At 38.5% G+C, this 19,949-nt stretch overlaps 1 protein-coding gene across 1 annotated transcript in view; it reads right to left on the reverse strand.

The window, feature by feature from the left end:
• Positions 1-927: 927 nt before the first annotated feature.
• The window catches only part of myo1f (myosin IF), a 48,189-nt gene continuing 29,167 nt past the window's right edge, over positions 928-19,949 (reverse strand). Inside the window, exons 12-28 of the mRNA XM_002938558.5 lie at positions 19,793-19,879; positions 16,771-16,857; positions 14,287-14,454; positions 13,979-14,064; positions 13,533-13,614; positions 12,567-12,673; positions 12,379-12,477; positions 11,851-11,995; positions 11,464-11,578; positions 9,456-9,625; positions 7,791-7,936; positions 6,441-6,587; positions 4,546-4,694; positions 3,758-3,838; positions 3,480-3,669; positions 2,806-2,975; positions 928-1,116 (exon numbers count right to left, since the gene is read on the reverse strand). Of these exons, the coding sequence (XP_002938604.1) occupies positions 1,040-1,116; positions 2,806-2,975; positions 3,480-3,669; positions 3,758-3,838; positions 4,546-4,694; positions 6,441-6,587; positions 7,791-7,936; positions 9,456-9,625; positions 11,464-11,578; positions 11,851-11,995; positions 12,379-12,477; positions 12,567-12,673; positions 13,533-13,614; positions 13,979-14,064; positions 14,287-14,454; positions 16,771-16,857; positions 19,793-19,879 (2,106 nt within the window). The 3' untranslated portion in view covers positions 928-1,039. The remainder of the gene's footprint in view (positions 1,117-2,805; positions 2,976-3,479; positions 3,670-3,757; positions 3,839-4,545; positions 4,695-6,440; positions 6,588-7,790; positions 7,937-9,455; positions 9,626-11,463; positions 11,579-11,850; positions 11,996-12,378; positions 12,478-12,566; positions 12,674-13,532; positions 13,615-13,978; positions 14,065-14,286; positions 14,455-16,770; positions 16,858-19,792; positions 19,880-19,949) is intronic.

Here is a 19,949-nt window from a genome sequence, read left to right on the forward strand (position 1 = left end):
ACTGTCCCTTCTCAGCCTGTCAGTTATAGCTTCCAATGCTAACAGACAAATATGGCCGCCCCCTCATAGAGGAACATGGGGGATCAGAGAGGTAATGTAAAAGCATTGGGCAAATACTTTTATGGCAAAATTATAAAGTTCTTGCAAAGACAGTGTTGTGAAAGATGTAAAATAAGATTTAATTTCTGGTGTCAGTATCTCTTTAAGATTTTCACAGGACCTAGTAGATTGTATAATAGATTGTATTGTAATAGATTGTATTGTAATAGATTGTACGCAGGTATGGAATTTCATATTTGGAAACCTGAAATCCAGAAAGGCCCAAAGGCGATCTCCCAGGTTATTTTATTGTGTATGTATTCCAATATATTTCTACCTTCTTATGAGCTAGAGGGGCTGATTGTTCCTCTTCCCACACACACACTTTGGGTTAGCCTTACTGAAACCATTGTAGAATATGTACATGCAGTACACAAGTAAGATGTTTCATTATCATAGAATTTACCATGCTTATATGGCTTGTGATGAAATCCAGACTAACAATCTGTGGAGTTGGGCAAATGCTGATGGGCTGCTGTAAGATGACATAGACAGCGGAGGTGGGGAAAGCTGCCAGTGCGAATTCTCACATGTAATGCCATCGCAGGAAGAAGGGGGGTGTGAAGTCTTTGCAGTGGGGGCAATGACAAGGTGGCGCAGACTAGGGGTAAGCAGGAGAGGTACCTGCCTGGTGACCCCCATTGTTGCGCCCTAGGCAGATGCTTCTTCTGCCTACCCCTAGTTCTGGCCCTGGTCTATCAGTTACTATTTATTGGGCTGGTGGGGGGCTGTTTAAGCTTCTGTGTTCTGTGCCAAGACCTATATTGAATCTCAGTTGGGACCTGATAACATAAATAGGTGAAAAAATATAAGCAGAAAAAACACAAATTCCCCAAGAGATTTCCACATCTTTAATCTGACCAAAAGCAGTTTTTAAGAAAAATCATTTATACATTTGATTACATGTTGCTAAGACATCTTTTATTATCGCTGTATAGAATCATATCTTCTGTACGTAATTGCCTGGGAATAATCCTTCCTTTCCATGCAGTCTTCCTTTCCACCAGCCTGAAGGATCTGAAAGATGGGAGAAAAAATGAACTACAATTTATAATGACCAAAGTAAAATATGTCTAAAACGAACCTACATATATTGCCAATTTAGCAATCAATTATTGGATTAGGGCACAGCTAAGCAATTTTATTGCCCTTCCAGAAATTTACAAAATTTCTCTGCTTGATCAGGTGCAGTCATCAATGTTGTGGCTCCAGTTGCAATCAGGTTGGTGGATAGAGGGTAATTTCAATTACTAAACTGTACATTTTTATATATACAGTGGCACAAAGTGTCCTCTGCTGCCCACAGACAAACTGAATGGCATATCTTTTACACAGAGTTAAAAGGTTTTCAGACTTTTTGTGTCCAGCCTCCCTTTTGTGGCCCATCACAAATCAGTTCCCCAGCCACAGGGTACATGTAACAATACTAGCACTTGACTGTTCTGCCTTTCCATAAACAACATTTATGGAACTAAATAGCAAGCATAATTTCCAGCATATTAAGGACACATCCACTGCAGTATTCAGCAGTAAAATGAGAACTACTAAACATGCAATAGAATGGCTAATTCAAATTCAACCCCCCACTATAGAGAGAGAAATAGAGATAAAATCATTCCACAAATAATGTGACATTCCACAAAAATTGTGGCATCAAACATGCTAAGCTTCTGATACTGCATTAGTCTCTAAGGGCAATGAAACATGGAGCTACTTGTGGCTACAAAATAGACAATACTGATAATTGTCTCTATGTGTGTTTTAGCAGAGACAATTCTCAGTATTGTCTATGGCAGGGAATTATGGTGCTTTGTAGCCGCAATAAGTAGCTGTACAAGTAACACTGTGTGTCATAGCCCTAACCCCCCATATGTAATAAATGACACCAAGTTTGCCCATGAGCAGTTACCCATAGCAACCAATAAGATGTTTGCTTTTAAACAGGTGGCCAGTAAACTCTACCTGCTGATTGGTTGCTATGGTTTCCTGGGCAAATTTAGTGTTTTTTATTATATAACCCTTTTAATCTCTTTACCTCAGCACCCCTGTGTTGTCTTGCTAAAATAAATTAAAGGTGGAAAGAGGCAATAGTATATTATCATATATTATCATTTATTATATAAGGGTGCATGTAACAATAAAAACACTTTTGATTACATTAGTGTCCAGTTTCCTTAACTTACTTGTCCAGGTTACCCTTCTGACTTGACATTAACCATTAACAATGAGCTGAAGTCAGTTCACCTAAATGTTTTCTGAAGACTAAACAAGCAGAGTGGCCTCAAGCCATAGACCAATTATACCAATATATAAATTATATTGATCTGTGGAGTAACACAAAATTTATAATATAGTATATTGTATAACATTCTAAAGAAAACAGAACATAAAGAGATAACCAATACAATTTCTGACATCTACCACTATTTTTGATTTAGGCACTTCCCTACACTAATTGGCCATTAGGCTGCTGCATGCCCTCTGCAAGTATTGGGCTCATTAACTAACACTGGGCAACAGTGGAAGGATAAAAAACTAAGGAGAGGTTAGGTAACAGTAGCACTAAAAAATCATAAGGGATTTTTAGGGCCATTACTAAATGCTGGACCACAAAGACTGGTTGTCACTGAACCTAAATTTTTTGAAAATCACTAGATAACTGAATATGGTACATGGTAAAAAAGTCACACAGAAATGTTACTGTACCTTCTAGTATTATATCAATGACTTCGTTAACATTAAAGCTGAGCTCATCCACATCCTGGCCAATGTACTGGTAGATGGCCTTGCAGCGTGGCCCTGCTGGCTTGGATTGAGGTTTGGGGCGTCCAACTGCAGGTGGGGGTCGATGAGTAACACTCTTTCTTCTCTGTGCCCTACAAAACAAAAGTTTCAAAGGATGACATGCAGTTCCTCATTTGGAATTTATGTGTTTGCTAGAGACCCCCTAACAACCAGGCAATTAATTCTCTCTTTGGCAACTTCATAATGTCTCAACATAATAAAAGTCACATTTAAAGTAATCATAGTATGTTCTGTATTTGGATTAGATCAGTGCTTTCTAATTTATTACATGTAGTGGGTCAATTATACAGCATGCTGGAGGGCTGGGTTGAATTAAATTTTGATTTCATATATTGAAATGTGAGGAGCCTCTGAGCAAACTGGGGGGGGATGTAAATCCTTTGGAGGGCCACATCCAGCCCACAGGCCTCCAGTTGGACAGCACTGGCTTAGATCATTATAGGGCAAATAAGGCATTGTGCAAATAACACAGGCCTCTGCACTCAGCATTGTATCCCTCTTATATTTGTTGCCTTGTTAGCAAACTAGGCTGACCAGTATCACACATGTAGGAATATAATCAATGTTCCACTTACCCTGCTACACCTTGATCTGGAACATTGAGAAAATCCATATTGTGGTCTGAAGGCACCCGGCTTCTCCGGGGGGCAGTTTGTTTTGGGAGAGCAGCAGATGGTGGAGCTCTGGGCTGTCTGGGGACCTGAGCATAAGATGGGTTCCTTGATGTTCCCTTGGGGAATTGAGGAGCCCCATTTCTAAACGAACCTGGAATTGAAGAAAGCATCAAAAGAGTAAGAACATGAACACCTGGCCAAAGATATACTGTAAGTTAGAAGAGAACTCAAGGACTAACCTGAGGAAGGAGGTGGAGGGGCAGCGCGACTTGGAGGGGCTCTGTGTCCTCGAGATTGTGGGGCACCCTTTCTGGTAGGCTCTGACAGAAAAAAGGAGATGCCTACCTGTTAGTAAACTATTCTAATAGTAATCCATAATGGAAATTCCTAAAGCCACCCATAATCAGACATTACTATTCACATGCTTGTCTTTCTTGCTTTAGAGAAAGGCATAAAAGTTGTTTGTAACTCATTGACCATTAATCCTGTGAATATTTTTGTGTCAAAATTATAGACAAGCATAGCAATTAATTCCAGCATTATTTCTATCAAGTTACAAGTTTTTTGGCACTAATTTAGACCAACTGTTTAACATATTAACAATTAAGAATGTATTAAATGTAATTAAGGCCAAGTATGCAATAGCACAAGTTTCTAATTATGATTATTATGGGACCTGTTATCCATAAAGCTTGGGTTTCCAGATAATGGGTCCCATACCTTAAAATAATTAATTCAAAAATATTTGCTAATTTTTTCTGTTTGTATTAAAAAAACTCACATCATCTCTCCCACTATTAAATTTCTGGCATTTTTCACATAATGGCTCTCTCTGGATAGTGATAGAAACAGACAACAATTTAGTTTTTATTTGGTGCTAGTCTATAGTAAACCTTGCAAAACAGCTTACATAATGTGGAAGCAATAATATATATGTGTGCCAGAATATGTGCTTAGTAAACTCCCTCTGGTGTTTTTTCTGGTGCAAGTCATTATAGATTTCAATCACCTATTGTTAAAAACTTACTAGAATTTTTTGGCAGACCATCTCCAATACTGATGACCAGTGTCTTGCCTCCTGCTTTCTGCACGGCAATCTCTCCTTGTCCCCTAATGAACTGAAGGTTTCTTGTTCCACCACCTCCCCAACCTTCCTTCTTCACCCGCAGCTGTAGTCTGGTAAAGTAGATTGTGAAGTTAAGGTAGATTGAGGAGGTAAGGTATAAATATTGTATATCTGTTGATCTCCTCACATACAGAGTGGTCAGTTATCAGTCCCCGTAACTTCTCATCGTACCGAAGTAATGTCTATGAGCTTGATATGGTGGATGGGGTGCTACCTTACCTTAGGCATGTTATGTATGTGATTTGCTGTCAACCCAAATTCTAAATATACTTTGTGCAGTCCCTAAAGTATAATAATTAGTTATTTAAATGCATTAAATGCATTTAAGATGCAGAACAATGCCCCCCCCAAGTATATTTGAGGAAAATATGCTATATATTAATATTAATATATTTATTATATATAATTAATTTAATTGCAACTCAGTGCATGCTGGTACTTCAATCCTTGCTTTAGATAACATTTTCATAAAATTGCACAGTTGGGTATACTTAAACCAGGTACTTATCTATGTGAAATTGGTATGTTTTTAAGAGGGTATAAATGACTGGTGATTAGTCCTGAGGTCTAGACTAGAGGGGCATACCAGAAAACAACATCAGCTTGCAGCAGGTGAGTTAGACCCAGTTGGGGTTTCAGCCATGGAGAGTCAGTGTAGAGGAGTGGATGCCATAGCATACACTAGAGGGCATATTTATTATATTGTGTAAGCCAACATTAATGATGATGGTTACACACTATAATAAATATGCCCCTAGGTGTTAAAGACAGGTAGAAAACAAACATGAGCTGTTGTCGTCCTATCTAGGAGGTAAAGGGAACAGGGACAGATACCCTGTCAGCTAGGTACATGAGGGATAGTACAGGGCTAGTGAGGGGTCCTGTGGGGTTCAGGCCAACTTTCATGTAGAGGAAAAAGACCTGCTCAGAAAGCAAAAGGGGCACTGGGGTAACCCTGACCATAGACTTGAGAAAGAGTCGCTCTGAAAGAGAAGAATATGGAATTGGTAGAAAAAAACAAATTGGGAGTGGAGACACAGTTTTGGTAGTAGAAGCGAAAATGTTGTGTACCCATAGAATGGACTGTAACAAGAAATACTCCTTTTGAGATTTGTAACCTCAAGAGAATGATAAGAATAATTGTGGCCTGAAACATTTGTGACAAAATAAAGAACTCCTTGCATCTTTATTGGTCTTGTGTAAAAGTACCAGAAAAGACACACATGGGGGCAGATATAGTAAAATGTGAGTTTAGAGCTTAATACATAAAAACTCACCCACATCTGTTCATTACTGTGGGATTTTTAGAAGCTTACAGTATTTATAAATGGGTGGGCCCTGCACACCCCATTCTAACCCTGCATTTAACCCTTTTTGCAAAACATTACTAAAATGGCTACAAAGAGATGAACTAAGTATGGGAAGTATTACATTTATGGCACATGTGGAAAATACCTTCAATTGCAGTGAAAAAAGTGCATTTTCAGGCAACAATGTCCAGGAAAATATGCTATTCCCAATTATTGCAATAGGAGGTGTCACTGACAAATGATAGCATTTTGGTGATTCAGACCAAGGGAAAAAAAAACTGTGTGACATAAGCCTTAAAGTCACACCCACTATGCCATTCTTATCCTACAGTAGCACCCATCCAAAGTCAATTTGCCCATTTGCACTGCTCAGTTTTTAAGATGCATTTTAGCACGGTGGCTTTCCTGCTGCTTACATGACACTACAGACACATGACTATATCACTGCAACCTCAGTGCTGACACACTATGCCTTTGGCCTCTTACGTGTCAGTGAAGTTAAGTCTTAGTTTTCTGCTGGTGATTTCTTCATATCTCTTGCACATCAGGCTAATAAACTCTGTCTTGAACACTGACTCCATGAGGGTGTCATGATCCACTTCTTGCAGGATAAAGAAATCATCTTGTCGGGTGCTGGGGACAGAAAAATGTGGTTGAGATAGCAATGGCTTATTAAGACTGCATAAACACCTAAAGAACTTCTTCATAAGCCACTCATAAATCTTCTCCTTGCCTACTATCTGCACTTCTTCTTTGCACTCTGGAGAGACCACATTTACTGCAGTGCATTATGAATGAAAAATTAAAAGGGGGGTCTGGTCAACCTGATTTAGAGATTTTCTGAGGAGGAAGTAATGTTCTGGCTATTATGTTAGACATCCACTCACTCCAGCCTTTATAGATATTTGGAAACCTTTTTGATTTTGCACAGCCCATTTACCTAGTTTTATTTTTACACTGAACTGTTCCATTAAAGGAGAAGGAAAGGCTAAGTCACTTGGGGATGCCAAAATGTTAGGCACCCCCAAGTGACTTTAATTGCTTACCTTTTCCCCCGGGCTGGTGCCCCTGTATGGAGAAAACCATACCAGGCCGGGGTACCTGTAGCGCATCACTTCCTCTTCTTGCTTCACACTTGCACATTGCGCAGTAGAGTGAAAATCTGAACTTTAACAAAGAAGTCAGCTTTTCACTCTACTGCGCATGCGCCGGCCCAGGGATTTTGCCGGCAAAAGAAACACGGAAGAAGGAAGCGCTCGCTACAGGTTCCCCGGGCTGGTGCAGTTTTCTCCTAACAGGGGCACCAGCCTGGGGTACAAGGTAAGCGATTAAAGTCACTTAAGGGTGCCTAACATTTTGGCACCCCCAAGTGACTTAGCCTTTCCTTCTACTTTAACTGCAATGTAATATTGCCTTCCCTTTGACTCTAATGCATATAGACAAAGTTTTTATGATTTAGCAAAATTTCTTTACAAACTTTTAAACAATGTGAAACACCCGTCATTAATGGCTAGTAGTTCAACTTTCAATGCCTTATGACTTCAAATCTTTCCTGTGCACATATGCGTGCCCATTCCTTTGCAAGTACATGGGGGGGGGGGGGGGGGGGGGTGAGGTGGCCAGCTGATTTGACTAGGGTGTCCAGCTGGCCAGGCCTGGCACTGACTAAATGGAACCCTACACTACTGTAGGGTTTTTTTGAGAGATTTCTAACAACAATTATTTGATCCATTCAAAGGTCCTTGTCCAAATATATGCTTTAAATGAACATTACCCATCACCCCTAAACATAGCATGGATGCTGGGTTACCAAAAGCATGCTACATATTGGCTTACCTGAGAGAAATACTTTGAATATTCATTATCTCCACTTTCTTCTTCAGTATTTCCTTGATTTGTCCCTTCTCCGGTCCTTTCTTCACTTTTTCACGACCAATCAAATAAAGGTATTTTGGACTAAGGATTAGGTCTCTCTTTATAGACTAGGGGAAACAGATAAGAATAAAAAAGTCAAACTTAAAATGTAAATGTGACTTTTCATATGTCCAATGAAATGTCTTGCCCTTAAAGGAACTTACCTGCAAAGTTAAGGGCTGTGACAGGTCAAGACATAAAATGTTACCATAACTGTCTGTATTATTAGAGAGATCTGTTTACTCATTCATTCCCTAAGTTTATAACTTTGTATTGTGTTTCTCTGTAACATTTTTTAATAGTATCTTCATTCTTGTGCAACATTGCTATTACTATTGTTTCTATTACTTTTAATATTTATTTAAAATATAATTTTTGGGGAAAGATAGTAAGAAAAGTAAGAAAACAGAAGACCTGTAATAATCTAGATATGATAGATAAGTGCTGAAATTGTTATTTTGTAGATATTGCAGATGGAGGAAAAGTACTATTACATCGGCATTAAAGATAAGGGCAGAGTTGATGATAATATGTACAAACTTGTGTTATAAGGAGTATTATTGGAGTGGTGATTAACATGGCAGTATATTCCCTTGTGCAGCATGAGTTCAATAAATAGGACGTGCTAATTATACTTTTTGCCAATTGTTTTAATCTTGAAAAATTTTTAGTTTTTATTTCTTGAGCTAAACCAGTCAAGAAAATGAAGCTACTTTATGTTTGGTCCTTACCACATTGACAAATACATTACCAATATACAACCCCATCACTCCACCCTTTGTGACTGTTTTGAATGCAGAAGTTTATTGTGCACAGGGAATATTTGCATACTGGTAATATACAGTAATTATTTAGCTCACAAGGACCAAAGATGGTCTATCCAAAAAACAATAGGCAAAAAGTATTGTCAGCACAACAACTATTCAGTGTACTCATGTTGAACACATGCAGCCACTTTAAAGGAGGAAATATATAGAAAAGAGACATACAAGTATGTCACTAAAGTCAGCTAATGAAGAGACAAATGGAAGAGGAGTGATTGGGAGAGGTCATATAACATTATTATTATTATTTATATAGCGCCATCAATTTACGCAGCGCTTTACAGTATAGAGGGGTACAAAAGACATAACAGTTAACATGCACATATAAACAATACACAAAAATGGTTTGCAGTTACATTGGATGAGGATCGGAGACACTAGGGGTTTGGGTGTTATTAGTAAAAATGTCATATTGAAACCCAGTACAGGTATAGGACTCGTTATCCAGAATGCCCGGGACCAAGGGTATTCCGGATAAGGGGTCTTTCCGTAATTTGGATCTTCATACCTTAAGTCTATTTAAAAATCAATAAAACATTAATTAAACTCAATAAGATTATTTTGCATCCAGTAAGGATTAATTATATCTTAGTTTGGATCAAATACAAAGCACTGTTTTATTTTTACAGAGAAAAAGGAAATCAATTTTTAAAATCTGAATTATTTGTCTATGGGAGACAGGCATTCCGTAATTCGGAGCTTTCTGGATATCGGGTTTCCGGATAAGGGATCCCATACCTGTATATGTTGTATTATCAGTTACCTTAAATCTTCTGTCATATTTGCTCACAGAATCAGCAAAGTCTATTCTTTCTCGTTTAGTCATAAACTGACGCAGTTCAGGTCTGTCCTCCATGCCAAGGTAATCTCCAACAAAATTGCGATTAATGCTATTTCTCCTGCGTTCCTTGTACCCGTATAAAATGTTGGAGGCTGCAGGTGTAACCAAATGATGACTTTTATTAGGCATGCAAAGACATACTTCAATTTAGAAATATATTTACAATACTGTAACTATCTTCTTCACACCATCACATTCCTCTGCATAAATAAGTGTCTAAAAATCCACCTAATAATTAAATTCTCATAATTTAGCACAATTGACAAAACTGAGTCATCTGTAAAAAAAAAAGTCAGTGTTCAGTTTTGCAGCACTTTAACCCTTTACTGGCACCATAACTACCAAACAGTGTGCCCACATTACATAGCAATGAATATAATCCCATATACAATGTATTTCAGTGGAATCAGTAAGCATAAAATCCTCATTGCTGGTACTCTGTAATGTATTTTGCCAGCCATGTAGATAATAAAACATTTGCAGTTTAACAATTTGAGTTACATGACATTAGTTAGACCTTTAGATTGTTAGCTCTAGCAAGTAGGGCCCTCTGATCCAATTATTACTCTTTAGCTCTTGTTTGTTTAATTATTAAAAGACAGGGATTTGTTCTAAGTTCATGTAAGGGACTGTCCCATTTCACTTTGGCATAAAACATTCAAAACAACAAGAAAATTTGTGAAACTGCGAAAAATCTGCAAAACGCATTTGAAGCAGAACTTTTTTGACGTGACTGTGCTCATTTTGCCACAAACGTTTCCATGTTGACGTGACCAAGCCCAATTCGCCATTGACAAATTTTCACAGAAGTTTCGCGAAACAATTTGCCAATGACGAAATGCGTAAATTTGCTGTGAATCCATGCCTGGTGAAAAAATATGCTCATCACTAGTAAGTAGCTTTTGTATTCCTTAAGTGCTTTCACTTCTGTCTGGGGTCTTTTCAAATGAGCCCTATAGAGACCCCCACCTCCTGAGATCTTAAGGTCATGGTCCAGAAACTGACGGATTGAACTCATGACTGGGCACATACCTTAGTAACCCCACATATTTTGTTTTTTTTTATTCAGTATTATTTGTTTTCTGTAATTTTACCTCAAAACTATACATTCAGCCAACCGTCGAGACAAAAGCTTTAATCAAGTCAATTATCAGTTTCTTGTAACTAAAAAGGACTGTGTAAGCAAAGCAAATATAAAGAGACCGTAGAAATGTATTTATTTGTGCAAAGCAATAACTTACCAAAACTTTGAATGGCTTGATAGAAAAATAAACTAAGCAACAGCTACCATAGGGTATTGAACTAAGCAAAACAGGCAAATATGCTGGATTAACTAAATCCATTTGTTTCTACTTAGAAACTAGTATCAACCAGTGTTCTCAGCTCTCTTTTACACTTTATCATGTGCTTGCCAAGCATTTTGCCCACTTACTGTATTCCTGCAAATTATGGACGGACAAAATAAACTCCATAGTGCACAGCATCCATTACAGGTACTTGCACCCAACACTCCTTGCACTTCCCCGTATTTGCACTAGATATCCATCACACCTCCCGTTCTGAATATTGAGGCACATTGACGGAACCTTAGGCTACTGCCACTTTCAAGTCAGTAATTTCAGGGTTTACGCTGGGAACTGACTTGAATCATGTACAGACACCAGAAATTATGCAACCCCGACTAAAATTTCTTTTGCAATTGTGTTAGCACATTTGCATGTTCACATTTTGATGAGTCACAATCACAGTCAGATACAACTCCTGCTTGCACCCGCAACTACTTTGTAATTATGGGCAAAATACTGCATCCTGGCTAAAAAAATTTCACCTTACACACTGCATTTGTGGAAAAAATGACCCCTCTATATTCTGGGGCTCTCTTTTTTGTAATTTGCTGTTAGTAGAAAATGAACTGGGAGCTTTACATTACCTTCTTCTCTCATCTGCTCATACTTTCTTCGAGCAATGTATCTTCGCCAGGCTTTCTGTATAGTTCGGGCAAATGTGTCAAATTTTCTCTCCCTCATTTCCTCCAGTAAGAAAAGCTGTTGAGAAGAGTGGCACATGTATTGTAACCCCAATGTAGTGTAGAAGAATTAAATATTGGTATAAACTTAATCTAATACACTCTGGGTCCCAAACATTGCAAATGAAATGTAGAATACTATGATAAAATTCTCCAACAGAATTATAGAATCTAAACAATTACATCCTAGTAACCAAATTTCTTACTGCTGAATAGATAAAAACAAAACAACACAAAACGTGTGGCTCTCATGCATACATAACATAGCTCTTACATTGCATAACAACTTACAGATTCTGGATTCTTTACAAAAACTTTGGATTTGCCCATCTGGTACTGATCTGAATCCATGTTCACAGATCTCAGAAGATGTTGTACTCCCTGACGTTCATCCCCTCTCCACCTTGGCCATGTTTCCTGTGTGAGGATAGCGTATCTAGGAAAGACATCAAACAAAAGGTTTTGTTTTTACTAGCAGGAAAATTAAGCTGATTTCACCATGAACTGGGTGTTAAGAACTGATGATCTTAAGGTTATACATTAGTAAGCACTTGATGAAGTGCACAGGGCCCAAACCATAGCTTTTTCCTGATGATAGTCAAAATAGATGTTCAGCACAAGCCCTATTCATTGGGCTCACGTTGAACAAGGTGGTTCATTGCCGTACAGCACTTCTTGGCAGATACAACTCACTGGGAAAAGGTGCAAAAAACACGACACTTTGTCATGTGTAAATGGCAAAGTGCCATTTTTTCTATATGTTGTAAATTAGCCCTGTAGTTTTATAATGTACTAGAAACACCATAACAAGTTTCCTACCTCTGCAAAAATTTATTAAAGACCCTGCGATATGCAAAACCAGCTCTACGCACTCTGATGTTCTCCTTCAGGCCTAGATACTCCACTTGATGTTTGACTCTAAAATGGACAGACATTTTATACAAATTATATTTGAAATGATGATGATATGACATAGCAACTTACAAACAGTTCTTTAGACTCCTTACCTGCTCTCTTCCCAATCTTTAGGTTTTTTAGTTTCATTGGGCTTGATACATCGAATATAATGAGGTGTGCACTTCATCAGTGTATTTACTAGGTCATTGGCTTGTTTCTGCAGTCAGGATTGGATATAGAATGTCAGATATTGGTGTACTGCTCTTCTAACTACTCGTGATAGCACTGGAAACCTTTTTTGACATTGTGCTTCTGTCTGTTATTCTACATACTCTAGTTCTGAATTAACACAGCAGCATTGAACTGGGGCAGCAGGACCCCACCTAAAAACCACTTTGTAATACATTAATGCCATATAACTTAAATGGCTGCTGTCCCATTCTTACCTCTATCTCCCCTACTTCATTTTCTTCCTACTCAATTTCCCCCCATTTTCCGTTCTTTTTTCCCTTCTTTACAGTAACTACCTTTGCCCCCATTCAAAATTAATTTACATTTGGTTCTCCCCATCAGTGCCAGAAATAGGGGTAGACAGAAGAGACACGTGCCTAGGCTACATTGGTGCAGGGGGATGCTAGGCGCATACAGTGTCAGTGTCATACAGTGTCATACAGACTGTCCCACCAGGATACCAGGAAAACTCCTGGTGGGCCCAGGTGTAAGTGGGCCCCGATGCTTCTAACTTTTTAGCCTATTTTATGGTCATTCCCTATTTCTGTATGGGAACAAGGAAGCTTGATAGATGGAAAAAAAGGTGGGCCCCTGCCATCTCAGTCCGACACTGGGCACATATCTTTTCTATATGCCTACCCTTAGATTGTGGGGGTTGGAAATGAGAGTTTTTTTGCCTTGGGTATCTCTGTGACTTGGCTTGGCACTGCTTCTCATTAAAAATAGCCTCTCATCCACGTTCTAAAATTTTCCTGTCCTATTTAATAATTAGGCTGATTGAGAACTTTTACCACCACTTGCCTTCCATTGACCTAATAACAAGAGATTACAAGAGAGGGAAATACCTTGATTTTTGATCCTGCTGTGGTTGGCCGACTTTTCTTGTCAGAATCTAGTCTTTCTGGGAATAGACTCTGTATGAACTGGCTGAGTATAAAAAAAAAACCCAGGTTCAGATTGAGAGAACACACTTTTGCTAGAATCACAAACATGCCAACATGGCAACTTTTTACAAGCCATGCAACTTTTTTTTCTAATAAATTGAAGCCTATGGAAATTTTGATAATCAATATAAATACCACTACTATAATTGTTTACCACAATATAATAGGTCATTCCTTTATATGCTAGAGTGCAACCACTTTTACATGAATTTAGGAGATTTTTTTATCCTATGAATATGATGATGTTTCCCCATAACAGAGAGATAAAAGTATTATAAGACAAAGGAAAAGAATAAAAAGATGGTTCTGGGAAGAGTTAAAAAGAGACATGATTGGCCATTTCTTACTATTCGCTGCTTTGCATAAGCTCAATAAGGTCAATGAACAGAACGTCTCGATTCCGCTCGCAGAATCCTTCTACATAATAAGATACCTAAGAAAATAGCAAGTGATACACTTTCATACCATTTCATAACTAGAAATAAAGGCATCCTTTGAGTAGAAGTAAAGGTTTTTCATCTTTAGGTATAAAAAAGAATTTAACAGTGAAATTTGCCTTCAAATTCAATCACTGAATCCCCAAGAGATTTGTACATTATGTTATGAGGTATTATTTATATTGATATTTTATAAAATAGATAATATAGATGCATACTTTCCCTGCATAGTGGTGAATGACAAAACCCAGATTCCAGTTGCTGAAGTGTTCGTGAGTCCCTACAGCTGCTTGGAGCTTCTGTAAGAGTGTTTGGTCTGCCCCACCACCTGTGGCATGCATAGTGGCGCAAACATCATCGAGAACACTCATGATGCCAGGTGGATTCTGGGGAAAAAGAGGGTATTTAATAGCTTGTTTATTTATCTAAAAACACCATAAACACCTGACTCACAGCTTTGATTAACCATAAATCTACTAGTAACCCTGATGTGAAGAAGGGACATATTTCATTGAAGCTATTTGCTGTTATCAGACTAAACATGATCCAGTAGAGGAGGAAATTGTACCCCCCTCAATTTTACAAAAAAACAAGAATGGTAGGAAAAGAAAAGAGATTAAAAGAGATGACAAGGGTAGCTCCTCGGCTCCATAAAATTTACTCTTTCAATATGGAAATATGCAGGTAGTCACTATAAAATACCACTGGAATGCTCTCCATTTGATACCATTGTTGCTACCTGAACTTCCAGAAGTGGCCTTATTTCTAGTGTATATATACCTCGCTCAGTACCTCCCCAGAGGAGCGCTTTGCTAAACATGGATATATACTTAAACGGGAACAAATCATAGAAAGAGAATTACTACTCTCCACATGGACTAAGATATGGGACAATCTCAGAAAAGCCTCGGCTTGTGTCATACACAAGGAAACAAATGATAAGATTCTAATGCACTGGTACATGGCACGCACAAGGCATCACACTATATATCCAAACACTTCCTCCCCCTCTTAGAACCACTGCTGGGGAGGAACTTGCAACTGAACACTCTAACATTTCTACTGGGCCTCCTGTTCCCAAAGCTTAAAAATAATTTACAGAAACTGGCTAACAATACTAACTGTGGCCAAAAGGCTATTAGCTCGGAACTGGAAAAAAATAACCCCACCAACAAAAACAGAACTGGTAATGGCAATCCAAGACATCCGCCATATGGAATATTTGGCAGCCCTCCACCAATCCCAAATCATGAACTTCAACAAAGTTTGTCTATCATGGGACTTGTTACACTCACCAATTGGACAACCGACTATTGCAGACCCTCCACCTTAAATGAAGAATTACCCAACCAGTTTTAAACATATAGGACTAACTTAACTGGAGCTAACACACTCTGGCCCGGATATTCAGTTTATGTAGTTTTTGTTTCCTATATTTTTATTTTACCAATCTATAGAATTGCAATGCTTTGTTTAGATAAAATATAAAGCAAGAGATGATAAGAATACATGAAAAAATAATATATGAGAAACAGTGATATGCAGGCTGGCTTGAAACCTTCAGAACCTGTGGGTTTTCCCAGCATCAGAACATTCACACAAAATTTGTGACTCGCTGGTGGGCTTGGGCTAAGCTCCACCTTCCACCCTCCTGCAACATCTATAAATAAAGGTGGATTGGTAGGTCGGGTTGGGAGTTGACGGGTTAGGGTCAGTGTGGGTCGACTTTTTGTCAACCCACATATCACAAATGAGAAGCCCTAAAATGATTGCACTCTGATTCTGGCAAGATAATGCTTACAAACATGCAATTTAAACTCCAGCAACATAAAGACAGAGAGCTACCAAATATTTCAGGGGGGTGGTATGAGAAAGGCAGAGGCACTAGAAATAAAATTGCCAACATGCACTATGAATGCACTGGATAATAAAAATTTTTTTCCCAGTAAATGTCCCTTCCCCCAATGACTAGGAGGAAGGGATAATAATTTACCACTTTACTACAGAGATGTGAAAAAAGAACAAACTCAATTTTAAATGGAGTGTGATTTAAATAAAGAAATTGAATGGTAAAAAAATGGGCATGGCCAATACAGTTTTTTTTAATGTGGCCTCCTGGGAATCTCCATGCAGACCAAGAAAGACATGAACATGGAGGAACAAATTTTATATTGTACCTATATTTACTCAACTTATTTTAAATGTGAAAGGCTACAACAGGGGTCCCCAAACTTTTTTTTTTACCCGTGAGCAACATTTAAATATATAAAGAGTAGGGGAGCAACTCAAGCTTGAAAAAAGGTCCAGGGAGTAATGAGTAAGGGCTGTGATTGATTATTTTGGAGCCCAAAGTGAACTGGCAGCCTACAGGAGACTCTGTACAGGGGCAGTACACATGGTCCTTATGCCTCCAAAATGATATCTAAACCAGTGCTGTCCAATTATTTCTCATAAAACGTGTTTGAGGGCTGGATTAGATTAAAATGGAGCCATTGACTAGTCTGGAGGCCATAAAATGCTTTGGGGGGCCAAATTCAGCCCATGGGCCTTCAGTAGGACAGCTCTGATCTTGACCTTACAACTCTCTGCAAATAGATAGGGCAGTGTTAGGACACAGTCAGGACACAGTTTGTCATATGCTCCTTCTTCCATAATTCTTTATTTGGCTCAAGCTAATCTTATAGCTTAATATGACTTCTTACCAGCTTGTTCTCGATAAGGTCACACACAATTTTGTTGTTGAAATATTCAATAGGTGTCCACCTTATACCTTCAGCCACATACTCTTCCTAGTAACAAATAATATGAATAGGTTAGGATAGCCACCAAATGCGTTTTATCATATACTGGATCAGTAAAATCCTCTATAAAGCTACCAAAAAGTACTGTATGTTCCAAGCAACTTGATCCTTGATCCTGATATGGGATTCTCAGTGTTTTTTACAAACTTATAGTCATCACTCACATTACCATCTCGGGACAACACTACTACACCACAAATTACATTTAGGTTATTGGTATCTACTAAGATTTCTTTCACAATGGGACGACCATTGTCGTAAAAGTGGTGGCAAAAGTGCTGTAAAATACTTTCTCTATATTTACAAACAGAAACAACCCCCACTTTTCAGTTTTTGGTTAAAAAAAAACAAAAAACAGTTTACAGACATTTGTGTGAATTTATCTTTTAAATGAAATAAAATGGCACAAAAACAACATTGTAAACGACATTTCCTCCCCTCGACATTTTATGGAAAGAAGTAAAGCTCAGTGTATCCCTTCCCCCTGTGTCAGATCAATTCTCACCTCATCTGCTATGCTTTGTTTCCTCCTAATCTTCATTTCACTCCTCTTGTAGGCACCCAATTTAGTGGTGTGTACCACATGGTGCAGATGGGGGGCAGGACCACACCACTTTTCGTGGACGGGGGGGGGGGGCAGGACTGTAACACCTTATGTGTGTGTGTGGGGGGGCAGGCTGTACCACTTTACACAGACAGAGAGTGGACCATACCAATTGACACAAATGGGGGCGGATCATATCCCTTTACTGCAGGGTGAAGGCGGTACCACTTTATGCAGATGAGGGTGGGGCAGTACCAGTTTACATGGATGGACCGTACCACATTGCACAAAAAGGGGGCAGACTGTACCACCCCTGCATCATTTGTGGGTTGGAAAAACGTTGAGTTTGTGCGGTTCACTTGCAGAAAAAATGGGGTAAGCTCCCCAGCCAGTAATTTCTGTGTGTGGTCTCCATTATCTACTTCAGGTGGATGGGCTGTACCACCTTGTGTGCAGCGCCGGATTTAAAATCCGGGCGCCCCGAGGCAACCCTGCTCAGCCGCCCCCCCGCGCATGCGCATTTGCAACTCACCCAGCGCATGCATGCGCATTCGCAAATCACCCCCAACCTCCCCCCCAGCGCACACATGCGCATTTGTGCGGGCGCCGATATGAACACATACGGAGCAGCGGGGAGAGGCCCCCACTGCTCCGTATGAGAGCAGAACTTTGGTGCGGCCCCTAAATGTTTGCCGCCCTAGGCCCGGGCCTTTGTGGCCTCGCCTCAAATGCGGGCCTGCTTGTGTGGGGGTGGACTGTACCAAATACACCAGTCCCATGCTGTGTGACCCCAAATGAAGAAAAGCTTTGTGGTTTGGTAATTTTAGATTCCTTGTGTGAGTTTTTGACACATACAAGTCAGAAATCTCCATAAAACCATATATATAGTTGTTATTCAAGAAACATTTCTAAATCAATAACACAATAAAATAAAACATGTATCCCTATAATATGCAAAACAGCAATTTATTTGCTTTTTTTAGTATTTAGATACTCATATCTTGTTACAGAAGTGAAATTACACAAAAAGCTAGAAAATCAGAAAGCCCAGATTGTCCTGAAAAAAATGATGTATTTTGTAGGTAAACTAAAAACTAAAATTTTAGGAAGTGCCCCTAAAGTGAAATGACTCACAAATAAAATGCAAAATCGTTATTACAAGGCTTATGTAGATATGGGTCTTGGTTTGATGGCAGACCAACATTTAATGAGCGCTAAAGACATATTCAGAAAAAAATGTCATTAAAATGTTATCTAAAATCTGAAAACTGTCTGTTTGAAAGATAAATTCACAAAACTGAGATAGAGTTTTGTGAATTAGGCAAAAATTTGACAAATCTGTCTCCACTTTTATTTTGTCTCAATATCACTGCTTTTGTGAATTCCCCCCTTGTGTTGGGAGTCAGTTTAGTGCAGCAGAAGAGGATTCTGTACCTTAGAAGAAATAGTACAAAGTGTCCATTCGGGTCTCACCAGAACTAAATGTGAAATTTGAAAATTGAGGCTGGCTTTCTAGTTTAGCACGGCATTTACTTTAAATGCATCATTTTGCAGTCAGTGGAGCCCTGCAACTTGTGGTTACTTGAAGTATCTCTGATTTTACCAGTAATCTATTTATCTAAGTAGAGAAAAGTCCAACATCACCAGCAGTAATGCCATTTTACATGTGTTAAACGCAAGTTCAATGTAAAATGGTTTTTGTACATTGCGCTTAGTGATGAGCGAATCTGTCCCATTTTGCTTTGCAGAAAAATGTGCAAATATTTGCGAAACAGCGAAAAAAAAAAATGTCAAAAAAATTTCCAGGGGTAATTTTTTTGATGCACACAACAAATTTTTTTGACAAATGAATTTTTTGTCATAAGCAAATTTTTCTACGATTAATTTTTGCACCTGTTTCGCAAAAAAATCCTCCAATGGCAAAACGTGGAAATCAGCAGGACATGCATGCCTGGTGAAATATATCGCTCATCACTAGTTGTGCTAAATTAAGACAATTTAATATTTGAACTCAATTTTAGCTTTTTTTCGGAACTTCTCCAGTCTGGTGTTTAAACTTTTGTCTCATTACAACGTTGTAATAATTACATATTGAATATGAACAGAAGAGGACTGGAACAGAAATAGATGTAGTAATAATAATGATAATGATAAAAACCTTGCATCACAATAAGGTTCATATACAAACACATGTGCAAATTGTATTTTTTAACAAGTTTTTCTGGTAAACACAGGGTCACTAATGGCTCACCAATTTACATGTCATAGATAGAAGCATTAGTGTGTGATTCCTGTGTCCAAATAATTCTATACTTGAATATTAGACTTGACTATTAGATAAAATATATAAGTTAAATTTGCTTAGAATCTTTCACATACCTGCTCAGCTTTTAAAGTCAATTCAATAAAAATCTGCTGCAGCTTTTCATTCACAAAGTTGATGCAGAACTGCTCAAAGCCATTTTTCTAGGTGTAGAAAAGCGTAAATCAAGATATTAAAGATCAAACCATGTATTTTAAGAAATTAGCAACACAT

This window comes from Xenopus tropicalis, chromosome 1 (assembly GCF_000004195.4).
Source record: "Xenopus tropicalis strain Nigerian chromosome 1, UCB_Xtro_10.0, whole genome shotgun sequence".
Classification (NCBI taxonomy): domain Eukaryota; kingdom Metazoa; phylum Chordata; class Amphibia; order Anura; family Pipidae; genus Xenopus; species Xenopus tropicalis.